Source organism: Blennius ocellaris, assembly GCF_963422515.1.
Source record: "Blennius ocellaris genome assembly, chromosome: 4".
Lineage (NCBI taxonomy): Eukaryota > Metazoa > Chordata > Actinopteri > Blenniiformes > Blenniidae > Blennius > Blennius ocellaris.
The window spans coordinates 13,334,332-13,352,356 of NC_137653.1; the positions used below are offsets into that span (position 1 = coordinate 13,334,332).

General features: G+C 39.8%; 1 protein-coding gene across 1 annotated transcript in view; it reads left to right on the forward strand.

Moving 5' to 3' along the window:
- The first annotated feature begins 7,960 nt into the window (after positions 1-7,960).
- Positions 7,961-18,025, forward strand: part of col7a1 (collagen, type VII, alpha 1) — a 66,940-nt gene continuing 56,875 nt past the window's right edge. The window contains exons 1-10 of the mRNA XM_080495431.1: positions 7,961-8,091; positions 13,898-13,970; positions 14,102-14,282; positions 14,365-14,521; positions 14,634-14,727; positions 14,836-14,994; positions 15,079-15,236; positions 16,368-16,497; positions 16,633-16,752; positions 17,795-17,950. Of these exons, the coding sequence (XP_080351557.1) occupies positions 13,907-13,970; positions 14,102-14,282; positions 14,365-14,521; positions 14,634-14,727; positions 14,836-14,994; positions 15,079-15,236; positions 16,368-16,497; positions 16,633-16,752; positions 17,795-17,950 (1,219 nt within the window). The 5' untranslated portion in view covers positions 7,961-8,091; positions 13,898-13,906. The remainder of the gene's footprint in view (positions 8,092-13,897; positions 13,971-14,101; positions 14,283-14,364; positions 14,522-14,633; positions 14,728-14,835; positions 14,995-15,078; positions 15,237-16,367; positions 16,498-16,632; positions 16,753-17,794; positions 17,951-18,025) is intronic.

Sequence of the window (18,025 nt, forward strand, 5' to 3'; positions counted from 1 at the left end):
GCCTCCGTCAGTCTGCCCCAGGGCAGCTGAGGCAACATATGGAACTTATCACCATTGAGTGTGGAGTGAATGAATAATGCAATGTAAGCACTTTGAGTCTCCTAGAAAAATTGGTATTCAAGCATTATTGTTATTACTTCTTAACAATTCCATGATTTCCCCCTATGCAAGTAGATGTTCTCATGGTCTCATAGATGCGTTTTGCAGTCTGGTTGGCCTGTGAAGAAGTCAATGATCAACCTGCATACACCACACAGTCAGGAAATCAGACTTCTCCGAGCCTGTATGAAAAACAAAAAAAACTGCTATTATATTAGCATAACTTCCTGGCTGATTTACAGTAGCTGGTAAACCAGGAAGACGAAGAAGCTGGTCCACCAGCATGTTACCACCATCTACATTCTAACATTAAAACGCAGTACGTGCTACTTGAACGCTTGGAAGATTTGGGAAGATTTTCATAGGGAATTTGAAAAGTTTGAAGAGTCATTGAACCCTGCAGCCATGTGTAGATACATATTTTTGTGAAAACACAGTATGCCTGTACAGAAATGTTTTACTCCAAGGATTTATACTCCACTTAAGTGAGTAAAACGCGCGTGTGCACGCACGCACGCACGCACGCACGCACGCACGCACGCTGCAAAACCTTTGAGGGAGAGCAGCAGAGCACTGAAAGTCAATCACTGTGGTATTTGCGAGTCAAACGCCTCCCAACCCTGTTGTTACAGAGAGTTATAGGATGACTGCAAAGGTACAGTGGTATTATCTTAAAGAGCTAAATCTCCAGGTAAAGTAGAGCCACACCCAAAACGTAATCATGTCTAACTGTATCAAGCTATGCTGCTCGGTGTTTAAATGTGGTTGACGGGCTCTGAGAATGAGCTCAAAAAGTGTTTTCATAAAGAATATTTTAAAGAGTATGTTCTTTGCCCCACCTATGCTGGAGGCTCAGGGATATAGAGAGAAATGTAGCCAAAGAGCCACATTTTGTCCTGCCAGCTTTTTGTTTTTGTTTTTGTTTTTTTTATTTTTATCACAGACAGTAGGAAAACGTTTGTGTTTATTTAATCCTGATGTGTCTCCTCTAAATCTTTTAAAACTCGTCAGATCTTCCAGACGAGAACAATGCCCACCAGAGCTGTTACAGAGGAAATAGGCGACTGGGCCAGACTGGTGAATCATCAAAGACATCGGTATATGGTTTAAATCATTATGTTCCGACTTGTTACCACAAAGTTAACATTAATGTGGCTGGTAGCATTCTGTCAGCCTTCTCATAGCCTTTCCTTTGCAGGTGAGCGAGAACACATGGATGCTCAAACTTCAGTGAAAATGAAATTATTTAGTAAATGAACTTAGACCATCCAAAAAGCGGTCAAAGTCTTGATGTTTTGAATATTTAGTGGGTGAAGACATCATGTACAAGTCATTAAATTGTTTGCTTTGAGAAAACTCTGGTACATCTGAGAGCAATGAAAAGCTTGAAGTCAGAAGATGTTTTGAAGTTGATGATTAACGGTTGGATGCTTTTCATCAGCTCAAATGTTCTCTTTTGCAAAATTGGGATTTTCTGTTTCTTTGCACATGTTGAAGAGACTCTGACAGCGTTGGAAATCAAGTGCAGTCATGTATAGGAGGGACTATACAACCACACATGGAGGAGCACACTGGCATGGCCTGACATGACATATCAAAACATGATGTGTCAAAAAACTGTGTGAAGAAAATGTCAAATGCTTTTTATTCAGGGATGCATATTCTCCGCTCTTTAAAGTTTTCAATCGAACACTATTTGCTTTCAGTAATCGTCTCTGCTGAAATATGAATGAATGAGTAGACATGCCACCTTGCATTTGGCACTTGGCTTCATTGCTCATTTTGTTTGTTTCTGTTCGACATGTGTTGTGTCTATTGTGTCCATGTGTGCTGCATGCGTGCAAGTGTGTATCATCATACGCTGACCATAACTTTGACACACAACAGAACTTTCAGATGTTCAGTCTCATCTGGTTTATTTTCACACGCATAGTTATAATGAGATTGTGTGACTCCCACATCCCTTTTGTTGTATGATTTAGATTCTCTTCTTTAAAAAAAAACAACCCAAAAAAACATGAATATTTGAAATTGATAACACACAATATTAAATTTGATATGTAAAAAAAAAACACTTTGGGGAGGCTGATTTCTTTATTTTTTTTCTCTTTAAAATCACCGTCAGAGGTTTCCCCTTATTGACAGTGAAGTCACAGTAAGTAGCATAAAAACTGAACCAACAAGAGAAAAAGCAGACTTTGCTCTGTTTAAAGCCACAGTATGTACGGTTTAAGTAATGCCAGCTTCCAGTTTTCAGTGTTCACATGATACTATTACAATCAATAAGGTTGTGTCGAGCTGTGCTGCTTCATTGCAGCAGTCAGAATCCAGAAAAGAGAGAAATAAGTTTGTCACCATGACCTATATCAATCAAGACAGAGATGAGCTGAAGCGACAGTGGTATCATTGTTCACATTATATTTAGGATGATTTGATTCCGCCATTGCTTTGTCAACATATCTAGCAATTATTGTAAACTTTGATATTAAGGTTTATATTTACATACGGCGAGTTTGTGTTTATTTGTGTCCAAAAGCAATTATATTTCTTGAGTTACACCAGAAATGCTGCCATATTGGGTGGCATCTCACCAACTTTTCCAATGAGACGCTCTCTGTTCTCACAATAAAGACAGCTGCAATTTATTATGGTACAATGAAGTATCACAAGAGTTAGTTACACTATCCTTGTTTTTTGTTTGTTTTTTTTAACAGAAAGATGTTGTATTATAGTATTATTTCTAATAACAAAGCATCTTTTAATTGCAGCAATAATATCATTCGATGAATATAGTTGCAAATTCAAATGGAAAAATTATGTTTTCTGGGGAAATCTTCATTCCTTCATATAACTCAACACAGACACTGGCTCTACAGACATGGATTATCTAGTAACACCTTTTAACACGAGTAGAAAGTTAACGTGACTTTCATGTGGTATATTTTGTAATGATCACATGTTATATATGCTTGGTTAGTGATGAGTAACTTTTCCAAAGTCATAGACCACCTTTAGTTTATTGGTGATGTGAGCCTGCACGGACTGTAAGCTTCATCAACCAGGAAAGTTTAAAGCTTGATCTGAAAAGCAGAGACTGTGCTAGCTTTGTTAACTGAAACAGTGAACTGGCTCAAGATGAGAAGAGCGAGATAACTTCCTGTTCTATTCTCAGAAACTCTAGGAGCCTTCAGTAAACCAGCTCTTTGAGAATGACATTGTCTACTATGAAAATATGATACCAACAGCCTTTTAAGACATTATGGTTGTTAAATTCTATATGTTCAAAGAACATTTTAAAATAATGTATTCTAGATTGTACAAGAATTCATTAAAAAAAAAAAAAATTCTAATCTTTCCTGCTTGTTGATGCCAGTACTATCGCTGCAGTTCTTCTAATCATCTGGAGATTTTCTAAAGAGCGATTTGGACAACCTGATCAAAGGAAATTACAATAGTAATTGTCAAAGATTTGCCAGATTATGTTTTCAGTAGAAATTAAAAATGCCTGAACCGTCAGTATTAAAATAAAATCATAAAAAAAAAAAAAAAAAAAAAAAATAGAGTTTACTGATTTCAGCCACGCCAATCAGGTTTTCATACACTGATATGACCTTAGCTGTGTTCACTTGTCTCAGCACGTTAAATTTTTATTTAGCTTCTTTCTCCTCTCGACTGGATCTGCTTTCCTCTGTAATAGAATTATGAGAGCAGGTCACTGTGCTATTAGTCACCTGGACAGGTGGTATTTCGTGGGAAAGCTGCAGGCAACTGTGGATCATAATGTGAGCGCATAGCTGCATGTGGACCATCTTCCTCTCCAGAAATAGGTGAGGCAGCTCACAAATTCCTGCTTTGTGATGAGGTAAGCCATTACCTCTTCATATTCCTTTGGCTTAACCAGACTCGGGTCAAAATATTCCTTAAGCAAACACATGCACACTGAGATTTGGCTCTTTGTCAGACAGCACGGACCCAAGCGGATTTGTCTCTTGTCACCAGTCTGCACTCAGACATGTAAACACAGTCACAGAAAAACACCAAATCCACTCACACAATAGTATGTTGAAAAAGAAGAGAGAAAATGACTCTCCACCGGAAGAAGCGTTACATTCTGCTGTAATCTCTTCAATCCCCCGCGCTGCATGGCACGCATCTTTGACTCCAGTTAAATAAGGTTAAGATGCACAACGAACGGGGAAAGAGGAGAAAGATCAGTGTCAATCACAAAGCAAAGCCACACAAAACAAACAATATATGTTAATGTTTGGTTTCTCTGCATACCTCTTCTCAAAATAAAATAAAAGGAAAGGAAAAAGAACAGTCAAACCTTTTTTATACCCCTATAGAGATATCAGTAGTGATATTTCAATCTTGAGTGATATTCATTCTCTGAGCCTAACAGACACTGAAATGGTGATTAATCTCTTTTTAAAGTACCCAACTGCAACGCATCCCTTCATAAAACAGGTTGACGCTTGTTGATAGCAGCTTGCAAGTAGAGGTTCATATTTGAATTTACAAGCCGTCGTTCCCACCTCCCTCATGTCTGTTTTATAATGTGTGGTTCCCTACATTCTATAGCTCTGCCTTTTTTATTTGAACACTCCCATCAGAAGTGAGAGAATGACAGAAATTGCTCACCAGAAATCAAAAAGCAGATGTGATGACACATCTGGATACATCTACAGTGTGGAATACCGTGTGCACATATCAGAATCTAAAGAGTTGGTCTATAGGTTTTTTTTTTGTATTGTTTTTTAAAATAATTTAGAATGGTCATTGAATGTGCAGCTTTTAGAACTTTCATATTAACAACTTCAACTTCTCATGGCAGCAAAATCTCCAGTGTCTCCTGTCCACACCTAATGACCGTGATTAAAAACTTGAAAAAGAAAGTTAGACATCGTGTAACTGTCTGGCTTTAGATAAAAGAATCCAGAAGCTTTTAGCCAGATGCCCTCCACTTTAAATCATAGACTGTTTACTCTTGCTGCATCGTTTTAGCAATGGAACAGTGACGTACACAAGACTATGCCAAATAGATTATGTTGAGGTGGGAGATCATGTGCCTCAAGTGCACACTGCGGCTATTCAGACCACAAGTCATCTTGCCTCTATTGTCGCAAACCAAGAGAGTGTAAAAAAAACAACAAAAAAGGGCCGTGTCAGGAGAACATAGTCTGAAGCTGGAATGTCTTTTTATTAGTGCAGCATGGTGATGGGTTTAGTTTAGTTGGCCAGTTCAAAAAGATCCAAAGCTGCACAACACATCTGCCATGCACAGATTTGTTCAGTCTGCCTTCCTGCCTGCCTGTTTACACCAACTTCTGTCTTTCTCGCTCTCTGGAAGTATAAAAGAAACTCAGCTTTAATTCTGTAGTTCAGAAACAATGAATGCAAACAAACATACATCCATCTGAATGGCACATGTGCCGTCTGGAGAAAGTAGCGGTATACAAACCATTACTGTGACAAAACTGTAAGATGTTTCGTGCTATTGCATAACTTTAGTTTTTGGAGCCATCATAGGGATTTGATAGCAAATAATGATAAAGTCAATGCCAAGAATTTAGCGTGTATTCAAGTCTAATCCAGTGCTAAATCAAAACAATAACCCCTTCATTCACAATGGTAAATAAACAGCATTTTTGAAGTGATGTTGATGCAGACATGATTACAAATGACAGTTTACAAAACTTCATGATAAAGTCAACATACAACACAGGACTGGGCAGACTAAAATACCACAGTCTCTCTTTGCATGTATAATTAGATTATTTGCAGTGCTGCATTATTTACCTAAACAAAATGCACCAAAGTGAATAGCCACTGTAATAATGTTAACGATAATAATAATAATACATTACACATAACATTAATAACAATAGGAAACATGGGAAACTGGTCACTAAACCCTGGTGAGGAGTTTTAATTTGAGTTCAAGTGAATTATAGTGATTGAGCCGGAGAGAGAGAGAGGTGGGGTGTCATTTTTGGCAAGGAGATGAAAGAATCAGAGAATGTCTGTTGACTGACTCAAGTAGACTTCAATTATCAAATCCTACATCCACTGTCAAGAAAAATACAGTTTCATTTGAAGAGAACTGAGTCTTTGTTTAAAATGGTAGGTTCATGGTTCCCATCTAAAATGGCTTGAACAAGTTTATTTTTTTTAAATTAACCATTATCCTTAAAAAAGTAGTGTGTGTGTGTGTCTATCTGTGAGATGTTTTATGTTATCACACACACACACACGCACACACACACACACACACACACATATATATATATATATGTATATATATATATATCACCAAATATAATGGTGCAATGTGATGAATGATAGTGCAGCAATGTGGCGTAAAGATATGGATGACCTTTGGTGTTTAATCTATGCGTGTCGATGCAAGCCGATGCAGGCTTACATAAGAACTACACAATAAGATGTGAGTTGTGCTTGATGTGACACATGCATTGAGGGAAACGTGAGATATGTTTTTCACCTCTGGTGAACTCAGGCAGCAACTCCTAATGAAGATCACACACAGCACCAGCAGAACAAGCCTGAGCTTTGTGCGAATTACAAGGATCAGAGAGGCTTTCTTGTCATTTTTGCCTCAACTTCACACCATCCCTCCAGTTTCTAACCTTCCAGGGATGAACAAGCATGTGGACCTCCTGAGCACCTTGGCACAAATGGCTGAGATCAGTGAGTACCAGGACAGGAATCCTGGGCCACCCTGCATTACAACCACAACAAAGGGAGGCGAAGTGAACGGAAGTTACAGCTGCTGGTGGATGATTGCACACTGGCCCCTGGTCATTTTCCATAGCTTCATCGCTGGTCCTCATACAATCCTTTGTGATTTAAAACAAGATCTATTGCATGATGTCTAGCGAGGGGAGTGAGCTGGAATGACAAGTGTTCAGTCATTTCACACATTCAAGGGAGTGTTGCCACTGCTCAAGCACCTTTAGTTTGGTTTTTAGATAAGTGAGTAAGTAAGTACATTTGATTTGTATAATACTTTTCACAGACACAGTCACAAAGTGCTTCACAGTAAAAATAGATCAGAAAACATCTTAAAAACACACCAGATGCTGACAATCATAGGCACAGAGTCACAAAGTGCTTCACAGTAAAACAACAAAAAATGCTCAGGCAGGTGTTGCTTTGGCATCCAATATTGACTTTGATTTCTCTTTCTGTGCATGCGTGAGCAATGATTTAAGAATATCAGTTTTGGTCATTTATAAGTTTTAAGACATGTGAAATATATACTTTACCATAAATGGTGATTTATTAAAAAAAACGTTCAATTACTTAAATATTAAATTACTTACACACAGAAAAGTTTGCTTTTAGTTGTTGTACTCAACTACGTTGAGCAAATGTGTGTTTAATCCCAGGATTAAAGGTTTGAATAAAATAGCTTAAAAAAAAAAAAAGATAGAAAACGTTATTTCATTGTCGATGAATCTAGCAGACCACAACAAACCTGCGTGAAGTCACGTGACTGCGCGTCCAGTCTCACCTGGGAGGAGGACGTGTTGATTAGACCTGGCTCTCCCGGACCAGCTGCACATTGGGGGGACTCGCAGTCAGCAAGCAGGGAGGGACATGAGGCAGAGGGGAAGAGAAAAAAAATACAGCAGAAAGAGAGAGCTCACCACTACCCTTCAGGCATCCCAACAAGTCTGGACTGCTCTGCTTGCTGCTTGTGTTCAGACTGAGCAGAGCGAGGAAAGTCTCAGGAATCAGAAAGTGCGCTCCCAGTCCTGACAGCTCCCTGCAGAGATGCACTGCGGTTTCTGAGCTCAGCGGTGGATGACAGTGGCGCTGGCTTCGAGCTGTGACCGTGGACACACTGGACACTGACGAGCCTTGCCTGTGTGGACACGACTTGCACGGAGAGCCCTGGCTGGATATGCCACAGGTGGAAAGGTGTGGAGCGGCAGGCTGCAGCCCGGTGCACGGAGCAGGAATCCCCAGGTAACGCCAGGCAAAAGCAGACACTGGGAGGGAAAATTCTCTCTTTCACTGCCGCTTTGCACAAACTGCATTATGACTTAATCTGCAGTCTTTAAGGATTGATTTGCTTTTGGTATACTTATATATAGTTAGAAACTCCAGGACTGCTGTCCTGACTAAATTCGGGTAACTATTAGTTAACTATTAGTTACCTGAATTTAGTCAGGACAGAAGTCCTCAGTTTATTAGTTTGCCCACAGGAAAATAGCCTCGACTATGACAAGACCAGGCAGGGCATTTATCACCCCATGCACACCATTTCCAAGATACAGTTATAATGACAACATCTGTTTGAGAAATATTCTGAACAACTTAAAAAAGAAATACAACCTAAACCCTCACATGTAGTGTAAATCTGCCACTCTCTTGTTACTGCAAGTATTAGCGTTCATTGCATGCCAGTACAACAGCGTTGACCTGAGGTGAACTTAATGAGAAGGCATAATAATTCCATCCTGATGCTTTACTGCTCTCCTCACTCTTCTGCCAGTTAGTCTCTCTTGATTTCAATTGTCTGTTCTACTTCCGATGTCTTTGGTGTGGTTTGGCACACATCATGGCAAAAAATCCCCTGGAAAAAAAAAAAAAAGGTTGAGAAAGACTGATGAGACTTTTCCTCTCTGCTTCACCTTCACCCTTTCACATTCCATGTCGTCTTTTCATTCACTCCATTGTTGTCGCCTTGGTGAACTTTTTTTTGGCGTCCCACTCTGGATTGATCCCATGTGTGTCATCTAGGAGGTCGACTTCTGTTGCTATTCAATATGCAGGTATTTGTCATAAAACCATTTTTACTGTTATAAATTAGAATTTTTTTTATGGAAGACTTTCAGAGCTCTGAAAGGACAAGTTTCTCAATGGTTTCATCAATAATGCTGATTAACTGTGTTTGCTTTGGACTACGCAGGCTGACCTGAACGTCTTTGGAATTTGACTTGACTTTGTCCATTCATGCCTTTGAGTGAGAAGGATAACCCCTTCATGACGCTTTCAGACATTTTCTTGATTTATTCCATCTGGCTTGCGTTAATGCTAATATAAAGCTTGTGAAATACTTAAATAAAAGGACAAGATGAGAGCTTCTTTTGAAACTTGTTCCAACTAAAGGTCAGAGAAGTCTTTACTAATCCTGTTGTTTTGGGTGCTTTTGTTTGATTTGGTTGAAAATGTATTATTGTCGGAAGTGAAAATGTTGAACTTGACCTGTGAAGTCAGATGTGCATGCATTTCTTGTTTTTTTTTGGTTTAATGTCCACAAGCCATGGATGTAGGTAGTAACACACACACACAATCTTGGCTCTTAGTAATTCATTGTGACGTCTCACTTTTCTTTGACCTCTTGGTCCAATTGTCCTGGCATGTCATTCTCTGTCCCTTTGATAGATGTAGGGAGGGGGGGGGGGGGGGGGGGGTGTCTTGCACAATCCTGTACTCTGTCGCACTGCAGTGGCCTGTGGCCCGCCACCCCCCAGGGAGAATGGCATTTCTGCTGGACCACAACTCTGTGATCTTGCTGAGCTTTTGCAAAGGACAGTTAAGTCTCTGTACAGCATCCACCAAAATCTCAGGAGGAGTCCTCTTTTATCCCTAATAAGTCTTTTTCCTTTTTTTTTTTTTTTTTTTGTCACTGCTGTTGTGTAAGACTTTGTTGTTTCTTCCTTATAATCCACCACAGGATCCTGTCTAGAGTTGCTTTGCGGAGCACTTTGCGTCTGTGTCTTTGACCTTTTAACCCCACTGGATTGGTTCAATTCCCAGGTGGAGAGTGGTAGGTGTGGCCGTGGCTATATGCCAGATACTTCATAAATTAAAAATTCCAGGTGTAAAGGCCACTCCAACACCTAATAGCAATATTTTATACTCTAAACAAAATGATTGTTATTGAACATGAATCATTACAACAATCCGATTGAGGCCTGGCAAGCGTTATTCACGAATAGGAACCAGCAGCTTTGCAGACACACACGGATTAGGTTAAAGTCTGAAAATAGAAAAGGGTTTGTGGGCGTTGAGTAGGAGTGGGCGGAAGAGGAAGAAGGAAGAATAATTTTGCTATTTTGGATGGTTTCAATGTTTAGAACTGCTGTTAGTTGTCATTTGGTGTTTTTAATGACTCTGGCATCTCTGAAGGGCTTCGGTCGCTATCTGCAGCTTTCTGACTGTGTCAGAATAAGCACAGTATGTTGAGACTGTGGTCCCAACACCTGGTCCAACCAGAAATTAAGATTGTATTATTAGTTTTTATACAGGAAAGAGAAAAATAACACAATGTGGTTTATAAGTAGTTAATGGTACATAATTTCATTTTATAGGTGTAAAAGTTCAAAAATAAACGCCTTTAATGTTGAGCGGAAAAGAGGATTACATTTGGAACTTATTAAGCTTTATGTGTTTGCTGCTTGTTTGTGACAAAAAAAGGCTGTTGGGTTTGTGGGCTCCACGTCTTTCTTGTGACACAAATATTCATGGGGAATTGGGACCTTGTGGCTTCAGGCAGTGTCTCAAGGTTTGACGTACCACAAGGGGTAACCAGACCTGGTGTCTATCGTAGGTTATGGATTCTGTTAAAAGTTATTAGGTTATTTTCCAATTTTGCTGCATAGTATGGGGTCCGTTGTATGGATGAAAGATTTTAGAAAAACCGAGGTCCTCTTTTCCCTTTTTTTGACTATATTCAGTTACAGTATCTCACATTACATGTCAAAACATTGATTTTCGTAGTAAGTTAGCAAACAACATATTTGATCTTGAGCTGAGCTTTGGATTTGCTTATAGGTTCGGTTTTGACTTCAAAACAAAACTGATTATCACATTAATTTGTGTCTCTTTGCAGTCATGACATGCCAAGCAATCAGCAGAAATAGCAGAAGGTAGACAGTGTTAAAGCTGTAAACTAACCCAAAACGGAAAACAAATCTCCTGCTCTTGTTTTTAAAGGCAACAGGTTCTGTTTATGATGAGGACTGACATTGGTAATTGAGTTTGTAGGCTGTAATAGCTGTTCTGGTAGCAGGATTAAAAGCAGTGACCATGGAAATCATGAAACCACAACAAAGTGGTAGAGCTTTTTAAAGTAGTTTTTCTGTCTCCTGTGAATGTTTTCAAACCTGTCAGTGTGTATTGGCCACAGCTGCTTTTCATGTTGGTTTGCCCTGACAAGGATCTCCAACTGTCAGTCTGGTTTCAGTCAGTGTGTCAGGAAAACACCATCAATGAACTCGGCCAGGTTCCAGATGATCGTTGAGGATCCTTACATACCTATGCAGGCGGTCTGGCGATGCCCCACTGATCCCTGATATACACATTTGGTTTCTTTGACTTAAATGGTTTGTCATGGTTTTGTTCATTACATTGTGTGTGAAGTCAGGTCCCATAGCTCTTCAGAGAGTGTAAGAGTTTTCTTTCCTTTGGTTTAACATCTGTCAACTATTTCCAGAAGCTTCTGTGCCGTGCAACGCCGTAGTAAAAAGGTGAATGTGTGTACATGATTTTAATGAAAACCAATACGTGTCCATGAAGGGTTTTTCCCCTTTAATAATGAAAGCTGACTTTGGTGGTTATTGTCATGACCTGAAACAATAAAGACAGTGACGGTGTGACGGTGTGACGCAGTGAACACAAATAACTTCAGGCAGCATGGTCAGATTTGTTCTTTTTCAAAGAAGTTGTTAAATTTTTTTCCGATAAGAACACATTGTTCATAAGGATTAGACATCTGTCTTCCAGACATCCAATATACCAAGGACAGATACAGAGAAAACATACGTTAAATAATACCTCATGTCCCTACTGTTTGAGCTTGGATGACGTCTGAGGAGAATTATATAACTCAGAGGGAGCATTGACCACACGGGGGTGTAGTGACTAGCACTTTCCCTTCACATTGTGGACATTCACAGTTTAATTTCTGGCTTTTGGGTCTTTCTTGGGCATTGAAGGGTTTCCTCCCACAGCCCAAATACTTGCATATTAGATTAATTGCTGCTTCAGAATTAAATATAGGCGTGAATAAGAAAGTGTGATTATCAGCATCTCTGTGTTTGCTCTGTAATAGACACTCAACCCGTCCATTATGCACTCTGGCTTTTGCCCATTTTAACTTGGTATTAGCGCAAGCCACTAGCAAACCCTAACATACAGTTTATCTTCATCATCATTTCAGCTTTTTCAAATCACTGTGCCTATACAAAATTTTTTCTCTCGTGTGATTGATAATGGCTTTTTGGGGTTATCCAACTTAGAAAAAAGCCAGCTTGTAAGAAAAAAAGCTTTTATTATAAAGGCGGCAAATCTATATGTTGACTATTTCCAATTAAAGTTTAGTTGCCCTGCTGTAGTTAGCACTCTTGCAACGATATCTACCTTTGTTTATGAGCTTGAGGACTTTCTGTATACAAATTGTGTTTTCCCTTTGTATGTTTACAAGTTTTCTCTTTGTAGACATGCTTGTTAGATTAATAAAAATGTTTCCATTGTGACTGTTTCTGCTGTGACGGACTGACGGCATGTCCAGGCTTCCCTGCCTTTTATCCAGAGTCAAGTAGGATAGGCTTCATTCCCCTGTGTGAAACGGAAATGTGAATAGGAATTATTTCATAGTAGAGTTTTGGTGTATATTTGTGATTGTTTTGATTGCAATGGTAATTGTCATATCTGTAACAATGTTTCAGTTTTTAGGTAATCTAAAATGCTACTATTATGGCTTCATCAAGAACAGCAAAGCTATATGTTATTGATATAGATAAAAAAAAATTTGTATTGAAATAAAAACCACATCATATTCGTAAGTGTGGCAACTTTGTGTTTCAGGGGTAAAAATTACTGAATAGTAATTTTAACCCCTGACAGAGTGGAAGAAACAAGCTGTAAGATATTTCACATGCTGAAGATTTGATGGAGTTGGAAGCAAGTATTTAATAATTATAATTGTCCATCCATCAGTTTAGTCAAAGTCAAGGGGTGCTGTAGCTGATCCCAGCTCACTTTGAATAAAAAAAGTTAGATCCGTCACTTATTAGCTCTTATTAGCCACTCAAAAATGTCTTTTGTTGTTGTTGTGTCTTATTATGACATGAATAATATATCATAAATTAAGTAATAATATAACAGTACATACAATACATATATACTCTCTAGTTTAGGTTTCAGAGTACTCCTATATAGCCGAGACTGCACTGTGCAAACAGAATTTGGACTGTTGATAATGAAAGACACCGTCAGAGGGATTTTTAGAAGAGGAAAACATGTTGAGAGTAATGAGGCGAGCTGACTGAATATCAAAGATGCTAGGTGGGTCGGAACAGGTACAGACAGGAACAATGAATAGAAATGTAAGGAAACCGTCTGACAAATAACAGGGCTGAACTACTCTCAAATTAGGCTGAGGAACACGTGCATATTTGTATGCAGCTGAATCGGAAGTGCCAAGATGATGTGACCCACAAAAGCTGACGGTTCAGGGACATTAGGGGTGATAAGGTCATGGAAGGCAACACTTGATCTTAAAAGCCATTGTGGAAGAGGTGAGACTATTATGAATTGCAAATATTTGGACAATAGCAGGACAAAGTAGGAACAATGGCATAATTTTTTGTAATTTAATATTTACCTGTAATTTTTAATGTAATATTAATGTAATGTTTAGCTTATGAATAATATATGAGCAGGCATTATAACAAAAACCACATGCCTTTCAAAAGTTATAATGTATTCTGTTTGCTTTATGCCCTGATACTTTTTGTTCTCTACATCTACCCTCTGTGTCCAGGTTGTGAAGATGTGGCGCTGGATTTTCACTGTGACTGTCCTGCTGTCATCCATAAAACAAGCTAAAGCTCAGGGTAAAATACTTCCTTCAAGCATTCACTTTCCGATAATTCTCAGACATGAAATGTTTTTCTGTTCATGTAAAATGAAAGCGTTTTTTTTTTTCCCATTCACATGCTCAATTTCACCATCCATCCCTTTTCAGGCAGGTGTAATAATGTGCAAGCAGCAGATATTGTGTTTCTGGTGGACGGGTCTTCCAGTATTGGGCGAGCCAACTTCCTGCAGGTGAAGGGCTTCATGGCTGGAATTGTGAAGCCTTTTGCCAAATCTGTCAGTGAATCAGGGATTCGATTTGGGACAATACAGTACAGTGACACCTCAAGGTGATTGGCAAGGACTATGGTTACCTCACCAATTTACTGCAGATGTAGAGATATATAATCGTGTTTATTTCTATTCTTCCAGAGTTGAGTTTACCTTCACCACTTACCTGAATGGCACTGAGCTGGTCAACGCTGTACAGAATCTAAACTACAAAAGTGGCAACACACGCACCGGCGCTGGTCTCAAGTTTGTGGCCGATAACTTCTTCAACCCTTCGTCCAGTCGAGATGTGCCAAAGGTCCGAGTAGCAGCCAGACTATGGGTGTCATGAATATATTAAAGCATTTATTATGGAACTCTTGTGTTTTTCTAAATCTATCTTTGCACCCCCCCCCCCCCAAAACATCCAGATCACCATCCTTATCACAGACGGCAGGTCACAGGACAGCGTGCAGGAGCCGGCACAGAAGCTGCGCAGTCAGGGAGTGCATGTTTTTGCAGTCGGTATGCGCCTTATCTGCAGCTTTTCTTTCCCCCTGTGGAATTGTTTTTGAGTTGCGCTTTAAATTGATGAAGTCGGTTAATCTTTTTGCCAACTTGTCTTTCTTGCAGGCATAAAAAGTGCAGACAGGAATGAATTGGCTCAGATTTCTTCTCAACCCAGTAGTGATTTCACGTCCTTTGTTGGGGACTTCAAACTGCTGAACACACTCCTTCCACTTGTCAGCCCTCGTGTTTGTTCCAAAGCAGGAGGAGTTTATGCGAGCGATGGTATGTATGCTTATTTTGATTAAATGTCAAAACAATAAAGGAACAGTCAAAAACATTCTCTGCTCTCTTCTCTTCTCCTCTCAGAGGCATTTTCTGGCCCATCTAACATCCAGTTCATAGGCCAGACATCTGATTCTCTCAGGTTTCGTTGGAACGCTGCAGGGGGGCCTGTCAATGGTTACGTGGTCCAGTATGTACCACTTTCTGGCCTCGGTCAGCCAATCGCATCAGAAATGCGTCAGGTGAGTCCATGGCTGAAAGGACGGTGTTCATAAGCATGAGCTTCCAGGGCTATAAATCTCTACGAAATGTTGATAACATGAACTAAATTGTGGTCAAAAGTACAATTTATTAAAACATCTATTCTTACAAATCTGAGTGATTTATGTTATAGAAAATATGGAAAAGAATTGAAATGCTTAAAGAAGTTCAAGTGCACACTTCGTTTAAAGATGGATTCATACTCCCACCTACTTCAACAGAAACTCAAATGCTGAATTTCTCAGTAGTCCTCATAGGGTTTTCTCAGCAGTCACGTCGCTTTTCATTTGTGAATCAAGATGTACATTACTCGGATCGATTCCATTTCATCTTTATCAGAATTCTTCTTAATCTGTACATGCTGTGTGCACTTTGTCAATTTATTGGAAAGGTGTTGGTATCTTTATCTTTAGCCTCGTCTATTGGCAGGTTCAGGTTAATTCTCTCTACAAATTATTAGCCTATGTTTGATTTTGTATTCATTTTGAGACAAGTTACACAAATAATTGTACTTCCACACTGCCTCTGCCAGCTGCTTCTTAAAATTATCCATTGTAATAGACCCTCGCGCTCCAGCGACAACACACAGTAGTTGTCGGACACCACTCAAGAAAAAAAAAAAAAAAGAAGTTGTGTCACGAACAAGCTGCCATAACTAAAGAAAAAAAAACTGACATTCACAATAACATCTCTTCCTGTGAAAAACATCAGGAAGGCTGGCGTTCAACCAGAAATAGCTATTTGAACTGAGACAAAGCTTGTGTAGTGTGCTGGAGGGCTGCAATGTGATTCAAGCTCACCTTCCAACACTTTGAAAACCCCGTTAATTAGACTAAAGTAGTGTAATTGCAGTTTTAGAGTCCAAAGTGAGTCCTGCTTTGCTGGAGACATGTGCACTCAGGTTGGGTATAAACATGTCTGGATCATCTTTATGTAGACACTGGCGAGATTAAACTGTGGCAAAGCAAAGGCTGAAACCTTTTCCTGAGAACCCTGGCAGGTTACACTGATAATGAAAGAATGCCATCGGCTTTTTTTTTTCCCCCCCTCACACTCTTTGCTTAAACTTGTTTTAAGGTATTAAGATTTACAAAGTTTACTTGTCCCTGCAGGAGACTCTCGCTGCCAATCAGAGGGCTTTCACTGCTCGAGAGCTGAGGTCAGGAACAGACTATCTGGTGACTGTCATTGCCCAGTATCCCAATAGTGTTGAAGAATCTACCTCTGCCAAGCAGCGAACAAGTGAGTAAAAAGAGAAGGACTCGAACGTCAGCCAAAAGACACCCCTCCCCCCCCAAAACCCCCCCCCAAAAAAAATCAATACATTTTGCCTTTTGCCAAAAACCATTTGACAGATTGTTCTTGTCTTTTGCTTAGGGTCCCTGCCAGGTGTTTCCAGTCTACGCTTGGTCCAGGCAGGCTTCTTTTCTCTCTCTGTGGGATGGGATCAGCCCTCTTCTCCCGTTCAAGGATACAGGCTCACCTATGGACCACGAGGTTAGACGCACGCATATGTTTTCTTATATTTTTCTTCAGATTTTCCTCTCGTTTCTTGTCACGCAACAAAGCTTGGATGACATCCGTGATCTTAACAGAAAATCATGAAAGAAACCTTTTGGTTGACTATCATGTCAAAATCATCTTGTCAGAAAAAACAATCTTGGCAGATTGAGAGATTACAATAGAGATAAGGTAGAAAAAAAGAGGCTACACTAGTAGCAATAACAGTTAACTTGTTGCTGGCAAGTTGGAACTTTGTCAAGAATGTGCAGCAGTCTGAGTTGAGTATGACGAGCGTAAGCTCCTCTAACGCCTCACTTCCCCCAGGCTTCGGCTGTCAGTAAGAATCTTTATTGCCCGATCATTACCTAAAATATCAAATACATGTTATAGTCACCGGTTGTGAAGCCAGGCACACCATGAAAACCTTTACTTATGTCATGAATTGGCAGTAATTTTGTCCCTACATTTATAGAGACGGGGTGTGTCAGGTCTGAGGTGTTTATGCCGCGATTCAGAGGAGGAGAAAAATGGCCCCTGAGGGCTGATATAGACACTTTCTCTCATCAAACATATGTCAGAAGAGCCAATTTTTTTTTTTCTAGAAGAATCTCACACGGAGTTCTGCTGCTGACTAGTTAGGGTTCACAGCCTGCAACTCTTCGAAGGCAGACAGTGGTGGTCCTGTAACGAGAGGCATGGTGTTTCTGCCTTCAAGCTTTGATCAACTGTTTGACAGCAAAATGTCAAAGTTGATGCAGAAACATTCTGTTCACTACATACGGCCAGACAAAGAATGGATTGCCTTGTTCAAAATGCAATAATTCTATGAACAGCTGACATACTTCATATACAGTAGACTCAGTGTGCTAAATTGCAATTTAAGTAAATCTAATGAAATAGAATTCTGCATGTTTGCACCTTGTCTATTAATTCTCTTTGATGACTCACTGGACTGTGTAATTTGCTTTTGATGCACTCAATGGTCTCCCACATATCCTTCCTGTTTGCTCTGTCTGTCTGTTGTCTGGAAGAGCAGGTCAGCCAGCAGCCCAACTCCAGGAGCAGTCGCTGTCTGCAGACTCCACATCTGTCACTTTGGAGTCTCTTCAGGCTGACACCGAGTACGTCATCAGCCTCTACCCTTTGTTTCCCCGAAACTCTGGATCCCCGTCCGTTCTCAATGCTCGCACAGGTGAGTCCATTTATAATACTTTTTGTACTGACATGTACTGTCATTTGATGATGAATGCTTCTACTGGGATCTTAA